At 48.4% G+C, this 8,631-nt stretch overlaps 1 protein-coding gene across 1 annotated transcript; it reads left to right on the top strand.

The window, feature by feature from the left end:
- Positions 1–11: 11 nt before the first annotated feature.
- LOC114635536 (E3 ubiquitin-protein ligase RNF213-like) lies at positions 12–8,127 on the top strand (the record flags this gene model as incomplete). Its single annotated transcript, XM_028784075.1, has 8 exons — positions 12–1,288; positions 3,260–3,396; positions 3,748–3,843; positions 4,908–5,026; positions 6,414–6,533; positions 6,924–7,048; positions 7,583–7,733; positions 7,981–8,127. Coding segments are annotated over exons 1-8 (2,161 nt in total), but the record flags the coding sequence as incomplete, so codon positions are not given.
- Between the last annotated feature and the right edge of the window lie 504 nt (positions 8,128–8,631).

The following is an 8,631-nucleotide window of genomic DNA, read 5'->3' as shown; positions in this document are numbered from 1 at the left end:
CTGGGCTCTAGATCCTGCCAAGATGAACCGAGGCATCTTTGTGTCACGTGGCAGTCCCAATGAGAAAGAGCTCATTGAGAGCGCTGAGGGGATCTGCTCTTCGGACAGGCTGGTTCATGATAGAATCCGTGGGTATTTTGCACCCTTTGCCAAGGCCTATGAAACAGTGTGTCAGAAGCAGGAGAAGGAGTTCTTTGGGCTTCGTGACTATTACAGCCTCATCAAAATGGTCTTTGCCAAAGCCAAAGCTTCTAAAAAGGGGCTTTCCCCACGAGACATTGCTCATGCTGTGCTTCGGAACTTCAGTGGTAAAGACAACATCCAGGCCCTGAGCATCTTTACAGCCAGTCTTCCGGAGGCCAGGCACAAGGAAGAAGTCAGTACTGTGGAACTCATCAAACAGAACATCTGCACTGGCCTGCAGGCATCCAGCAGGGGCCTGGATGCTGCGGAGTCCCGTTACCTGCTTGTGTTGACCAGGAACTATGTGGCGCTGCAGATCCTCCAGCAGACACTCTTTGAGGGTCAGCAACCAGAGATCATTTTCGGCTCCAGCTTTCCTCAGGACCAGGAATACACCCAGATCTGCAGGAACATTAATAGGGTGAAGATCTGCATGGAGACAGGGAAGATGGCGGTGCTGCTGAACCTGCAGAATCTCTATGAGAGCCTGTACGATGCTCTCAACCAGTACTATGTCTACCTTGGGGGCCAGAAGTACGTGGACCTCGGACTAGGTACTCACCGAGTCAAATGTCGAGTGCACACTGATTTCCGCCTCATCGTCATTGAGGAGAAAGATGTGGTGTACAAGCAGTTCCCTGTGCCCCTCATCAACCGTCTGGAGAAGCACTACCTGGACATGAACACCGTGCTGGCGGGATGGCAGAAGAGCATAGTTCAGGAGCTGCAGCAGTGGGCACATGAGTTTGCAGATGTAAAAGCAGACCAGTTCATTGCCAGACATAAGTACAGTCCTGCAGACGTCTTCATCGGCTACCATTCTGATGCCTGTGCCTCTGTGGTGCTACAGGCTGTAGAGAGGCAGGGCTGCAGGGATCTGACGGAGGAGCTGTACCGAAAGGTGTCTGAAGAGGCCAAGTCCATCCTGCTGGACTGTGCAACACCAGACGCTGTGGTCCGGCTGAGTGGTTCTGCACTGGGCTCCTTCACTGCAAAGCAGCTGTCACAGGAGTATTACTACACCCAGCAGCACAACTCTCTTGTAGACTTCCTCCAGACTCACCTGCGCATGGCCCATCAGGACTGCCGGGCTGTCTTCACAGAGGTGACCGCTTTCCCACAGCCTCATCCCCTGTTCTGTCACCTGAGAGTCCTAGGATCCTCAGGTCAGGAACTCAAGCTGTGTTGATTTAAGCCAGCATGCAGGGATGACTTATAGGTAGGATAGCTATGCAGAGACTGGGCTCCTCTCACTGTGCCTGGCTCTGCACATTTCTCTTCGTTGGCCAGTGTGTGTTTAGCTTAGAAGGGCAGCAGTCTAGCAGGAAGGATCAGGGACATAGGAAGCCTGCTATTCATGAGATGAGGTGGAGAGAAGGGGACATAGGAATTTCTTTAAGAGGCACCCCATGCAAGGATGAAGGCAGTGAGATGTGAGAATCTCTAGGAGAATTCACTGGTAGAACATGAGGGCTAAAGCTGTGAGTTCTATGTCCTGAGGTTGAGATGGTTGGAAAGATCTCTTGGAGGGCCTCAGTGGCTCCACTAAGGAACCTGATCCTTCCTGCCTAGAGGGACACCAGAGGAGGATGTCTAGAAGGGCCCTGGCGATGGGACACCAGTGAGACAGAAGGCCACCATGGAAACAGAGCAGTTAGACAGCCTCAGGATCAGTATAGTCAGAGCAGAAAGGCAGATGACATACATCAAGAAAAACTGGAAGTCTGGTGTGGTGGCACACACCTTTAATCCTAGCACTCAGAAAGCAGGTGGACTTCTGAGTTCCAGGCCTGGTCTACAGAGTGAATTTCAGGACAGCCAAAGCTATACAGAAATCTTGCCTTGAAAAAAACAAACAAGGCCAGGAGGTGGTTTTGCACGCCTTTAATCCCAGCACTTGGTAGGCAGAGGCAGGCAGATTTCTGAGTTCGAGAGTTCGAGGCCTGCCTGGTCTACAGAGTGAGTTCCAGGACAGCCAGGACTCCACAGAGAAACCCTGTCACGAAAAACAAAAAAAAACCCAAACAAACAAAACAAAAAACAAAAAAACAAAAAAAAAAACAAACAAACTAACAAACCAAAAAACAAAGACATGTTTAGGAGGTAGAGAGATGGCTCAACGGTTAGGAGCACTTTCAAAAACCTGGGTTCAATTCCCAGAACCCACAGGCAGGCACAACACATACACAGGCACACAGGCACACAGACACACACACACAGGCACAGCACACAAACACACACAGGCACAGCACACACACAGACACATGAAAAGAAACATCTGGGTGCAGATGCACAGGCTGATTACTGACTTCATAGAGGGGCAGCAGGCCACAGAGGTGTCTGGGGACAGGGCACTCACTGGTTCCCTCCTAACTGCCTGGGGACTCTGCTTCGCAACACTGAAAGTTCAGGAACGAGGATCAGGTTCAGAGCTGGTAGGATTGGAAATGAGGGCATCAGAAGTTCAGAGGTCAGGGCAGCAGGTGAGAACTGGTCACAGGTGTCAGCAGACCTTCAGGATATTGGAGTCTGCAGTGCAGAGTGTGGTTCATTGAGAATGATGTGACAGGGGCAAGAGAGACTAATGGCCGACACCATGTCAACCTGTGGGCCTCGACCCCTTCCTTTCACAGGGTCATGTATCAGATATTTACATTACGATTTATAACAGTAGCAAAATTACAGTTATGAACTATCATCAAAAATAATTTTTGTGGTTGGGAGTCACCACAGTATGAGGCACTGTATTAAAGGGTCACAGCATTAGCAAGGTTGAGAGCCACTGGTTTATAAGTAGTGACATTTGTGGAGAGTCCTAAAGTATCCAGACATGACAGAGGGGTCCAAAGCAGGAAGGAGACTAAGTCACCTGTCAGGGCATATCTCTTCTCTGATACCTTTTAATGCCTCGGGTCCTTGTCTTTGGAGATACTCTGGGCCTGTGTTTTCTTTCTACACACTGAGCCATGTGCACCCATGATGAGCAGAGCCCAACCCTCTCATGTTTCTAGGTTCTGTCCTGAGAAGATGGGCCTCCCCACTGGGTTCTTGTCAATGCTCATCTCCCTCTTTGCAGATCACCACGTTCTCCAGACTGCTGACCAGTCGTGACTGTGACGTCCTAGAATCTGAGCTGAGAGGCCTGGCCTCGAAGCCTATGGTGCTGTCACTGCAGCAGTATGACACTGAGTACTCGTTCCTTAAGGATGTCCGGTGAGGTGCCCTGCTAGCTCCATTCATTAGGGCTCGCCCGTGTCAGGTGGGCTGGCAGGGCTGTAATTAGCACTGCTTAATGGTCTGGAAGGCTGCTTTTCCTATCTAGGCCTCCCACTCTGGCCCTGTCCCCACTACCCTCTTCCTCTCATGAAAGCATCCCAGCATGCTCCTTGGTCTCCTCAGCCTTGCTGGCCATTTAGAATTCTACTGAGTCATCTGCCTACCTGAGCATCTCTCTGCATGCTTTTTTCTGTGTGGCCCTGACTTCGCCCATGCTTCAAGGAATTCCTTTATCCATTTTTCAGGAAGGGGGAACTCACCCACTAATCTATTCCCTTTCTTCTCCAGCTCCTGCTTAATGAACCCAGCCAAGCGTAAAGTCCTAGTCATCCAGACAGACTTTGACGATGGCGTTCGTAGCGCGCAGCTCATAGCCTCCGCCAAGTAAGTTTTCAGGGCTTGGCCAGAAACAAAACGGGGAACCAATAGTCACAGCCTCTGAAATATCTCTTCCCTGCGAGCAGCACCATGTCATGAGCAACACGTTAACAAGAATATTCTTTCTTCATTTCCCCAGATGGCTGTATAAATGAAAGAAAAGGCTAGAGTTCTAGGGGATAGCAAGAGAACCAAGTCCAGTCCCAGCACTCATGTAGAAATTGGGTGTGGCAATGCACTTGGTGTGGCAATGTACACATGCAGCCCCAGTGCTGGGGAGGCAGAGCCAGATGATCCTTGGGCCCAGTCACTTGCAAGTTTAGCCTAACCAGAGAGCCACAAGTCCTGCTGAGACTCGAAATCAAGATGGACCACTCCTAAGGAATGATAGCTGAGGTTGATCTCTGGGTTCTATACTCATGCACATGTGTTCACACACTCACATACACACAGACACACACACACACACACACACAGGTAGGGGAGAGCACAAAATTGTTAAACACAACAAGTGTCAATAGAACATTATCAGGATTGTCAACAATATCCCCGACACGTGCCTGTAGTCCCTTTTTCATCACTGTTTTCAATTGAATGATACGAATCTATTGCAAGTTCAAGGGCAATAGCTAGAGACTATGTGTGTGGTGTGAGAGTAACAAGTGTGTGTAATGTGTATAGCTTGTGTGTGTGTGTGGCTAGTATTGACCCTCACATGTTAATAAGCCAGTTCTCCACCACTGTGCTACAGTGATAGACCTCCCTAGGGATCCATAGGAAGGCCAGAAGCCCAAGTCACAGCAGGGCAAAGCCCAGAAAGCACAGGGTTCTATTCAGGAAGGAATTCTAATCGAGCAGAAAATTCTGGGAGGAGTGGGAAGTGAGCCCACCTCGTCTTAGGAGTATAAATTGCATCAAGCTCCAAGGACTGGGAGAATGAGATGGCCCCTGTCAGCTCATAGGGCACTCACCAGAGACTCAGATGGCCCCTGTCAGCTCATTAGGGCACTCACCAGCCAGCTCTCAGCATGGGTTTGTTTGCATGGTATTGATTTGTGTTTGTTAAACAGGTATTCTGCCATCAATGAAATCAACAAAACACAGGGAACAAAGGACTTCGTCTTTGTTTATTTTGTCACAAAACTGTCACGAATGGGAAGTGGTACATCATACGTGGGGTTCCATGGAGGTAGGACCACAACACTGCAGAATGTGTGTGGGTTTTTTGTTTGTTTTGTTTTGGTTGTGGTTTTTCAAGACAGGGTTTCTCTGTATAGCCCTGGCTGTCCTGGAACTCACTCTGTAGACCAGGCTGGCCTCGAACTCAGAAATCCGCCTGTCTCTGCCTCCCAAGTGCTGGGATTAAAGGCGTACGCCACCACCGCCGGCTGTGTGTTTTTTTTTTTTAAGTAGTATTTGAGGTATTTGTCATGTGACCCTGTGCCTGAAATGAGAATTTGAATTCCAACAATACTGTTGAGTGGCAATTTGACTTCTTACCCAGTCACAGTTAGCTGGGTATGGTGGTTGCACACACTTGTAATCCCAGATTTCTGGACGCTAAGGCAGGAGGGCTGCAGGTTCAAAGCCAGCCTGGATTACACAAAAAGACTTCTATCAAAAGCAAAAAAGCAAACAAGCAAGCTTTAGGCACACTGCAGTGGCTTCAGCAATCCCTTTTCTACCTTAGGTGAGCACTGGCTCTACTCCCCACTTCCATGACGTAGGGATTCTGAGCTCTTCCCACTCCACCAGCTTTACCTTCATTTCCCTTTGGTTTTGAGCACTGACTTTGTGGGAGAAATGTTATCTTTATATCACTACGCAGCTCTCTCCTGCTCTGAGGCAGGTGTGTTTCAGAAGTCAGAAATACCAGTGCCTCATGTGCCTTTACTAATTACGTGGTGGTTGCAGTAAGATGGGGGTGGGGCCTAGAGTCACCCATGGACCCTTTTTAAGAGATTATTTTAGGTCTTAAATAGTACTTAGGTTGATCTTGTTGACAGATCTTGTGCTTTCTCACATATGCAAATGCCTAGACTTCGGGGTACTGATCACTCCTTCAGCAGTGGTGCAATTAAAATCCGGGTTAGGGGACTGGAGCACAGAGATTAAGAGCTCTGGCTGCTGGTCTAGAGGGCCTGGGTTGGATTCCTAGCACCCATGTGGTAGATCAGTATCATCTATATCTGCAGTTCTAGGGGATCTGATGCCTTCTTCTGACATGCAAGGACACAGGAACACACGTGGTGAACATATATACATGTAGTCAAATACTCAAATACATAAAAATTAATCAATCTTTTTAAAAAGAATTCTGGGTTAGTCCATCTAGATGGCTAAGCAGGTAAAGCGCTTGCTTTGGAACCTGACCATCTGAGTTTGATTCCACTTCTGAATCCACACAAGTGCTATTATGGCACATGTGTGCACACATACAAACACATACACATACATACACAAAATCATAAATATAAATAAACATAAAAATCCAGGTTGATATTGTATTTTGTTTATAAATGATAAGAAGACAATGGCTAAGTTATAGAAGATTCCACTGACTTTGTTCTTCACAGGGCTATGGCGGGCTGTACATATTGATGACCTCCGCAGATCAACAATTATGGCTTCAGATGTCACCAAACTGCAGAATGTCACTATCAGCCAGCTGTTCAAGCCAGTGGAAAAACCTGAGCGTGAGTCACAAGACAGTCATCTGGGGGGACATGGTGTAGGTGACAGGAGGGAAATGCCAGCTGTGGTGCTGGGTGCAGAGCCACTCTGCTGTTCCAGCCCCTGACCCTCAGCAGAATTCACAGCAGTGTGGGGCGGGAGCCAAGAGGAAGGTCACCCGAGTGTGCCACAGCATGCCAGGCTGCGTTATGATTCCTTTGCCAGCTTTTAGAGCCCAGGCTAGGGAGTGCCTGAGCCGGGAGTTGGAGCTGATATATAAGACACGTGTTCACTTTACTAGCCATCACTGCAGATAGGGACAAGGAAGCCTGACAAGTCCTAAACTGGGTATAATTCCAGACAGTCTGGTCCTGCATGCTGAATTGAACATGTTTTTCTTGCCTTCTGTCTAGCAGAAGATGACCCAGAGGAGGAGATGGAGACAGAGACCAGCAAGTCAGGGGAAGTGACAGAGGAAGAGATGGAAGTGGAAGGTTCAGAGGAGATGAAAAAGGCCTCTGACCCAGGAGGCTGTGATGTGAGTCCTGCTTTTGCCATTTGCTAAGGGAGACGCTTGAGCTGCATTTTTTTTTTTTTTTTTTTTTTTTTTTTGGTTTTTCGAGACAGGGTTTCTCTGTGTAGCCCTGGCTGTCCTGGAACTCACTCTGTAGACCAGGCTGGCCTCGAACTCAGAAATCCTCCTGCCTCTGCCTCCCAAATGCTGGGATTAAAGACGTGTGCCACCACTGCCCGGCTTGAGCTGTATTTTTCACCTCTCGTCTGGGAGTTAAAGAAACCCTGTATTTATGATTGTGGGAGGAGACAGTGTGGGCCATCTGATCACAAGGGATGCATAAGGAAATCATCCCTCTAAGTTACCCTTCATCCTTGCTTTACTTACTGAAGCCAGCCATCAGGGAGTATGGCTGGTAGGTTTTAGTGTAACTTTTGGCAACTTTAACCACCACTTGGAGCCACATGATTGCTAACACAAAACCGCCATGTTGTGTGTGTGGCCTAGCCTTTGTCCAGTCTGGAATTGGCACAGTAGAAGTCTTGTTTCCTTCCTCAGCGTTCACAGGTCCTAGACACCACCAGACTGCTGCGGAGCTGTGTGCAGGGTGCTGTGGGGATGCTGAGAGACCAGAATGAGAGTTGTGCACGCAACATGAGGAGAGTCACCATTCTTCTTGACCTCTTAAATGAAGATAACACACAAAATGGTAAGCACTGTGCTCCAAGTGCTAAATCATCTACCTAATGTGGGCACGGTGCCCTTCCAGGCTTCTTGGGCTTGAGAGAAGCAGCAGATAGAGTTGGAATCCATGGTAATCTGTCAGGTTCTTTTATGAAACTTGCCTGGCCCAAGGGTAAGCAGTTTGCTCTTGGGTAAGACATGTCAAGATCTATGACGGGCAGCCCAACAACCTAGTGTGAATGAGTAGGACAAAACAGGCCCTGTCTTCACAGCTTCTTTTTTGCGGGAATCTAAGATGCGCCTCCATGTTCTTCTAAACAAGCAAGAAGAGAACCAGATCCGCAGTTTAAAGGAGTGGGTCACCAGGGAGGCTGCAAATCAGGACGCCCTGCAGGAGGCAGGCACCTTCAGGTACAAGAGTAAAAGAAACAAGAATTATGGAGGCCTTTGCACAATGCCAGTGATGTACTACTGCTGGTGTGACTCTTAGTGACGTGCTCCTGCTGGTGTGATTCTTAGAGATGTGCTCCTGCTGGTGTTAGTTACTCTTAGTGACGTGCTCCTCCTGGTGGGAATCCTCTTGCTGGTGTGACTCTTAGTGACTCTGGTTTTGGTAAGCTGCTGCTGCTCTCCCACTGCCTCCCATCCCAGCTCTAAGCACTCAGCAGCAAATGTTGGTTAATTCACACAGTGACTGGAAATCTACAGTGTGCAGAGCACAGATGCCTCAGAATTACGTCCCAGAAGGCACTTCCTGACTGACCTGACCTGGAGAGAGCCGACTTTGTGTTTTTGTTTTGTTGCTAGCTGCAGGAAGTCTCTTTCTCAGTAAATCTGAGCATTTTTTTCATCGTTAGTGTGAAATGGATGACTGGTTTTGGAAACAGCTATATATAAAAACAAGGGTGCCTTCAGCTTGCTGA

This window comes from Grammomys surdaster, unplaced genomic scaffold (assembly GCF_004785775.1).
Source record: "Grammomys surdaster isolate TR1022 unplaced genomic scaffold, NIH_TR_1.0 111482, whole genome shotgun sequence".
Classification (NCBI taxonomy): domain Eukaryota; kingdom Metazoa; phylum Chordata; class Mammalia; order Rodentia; family Muridae; genus Grammomys; species Grammomys surdaster.
This window is presented reverse-complemented; position numbering and strand designations above follow the sequence as displayed.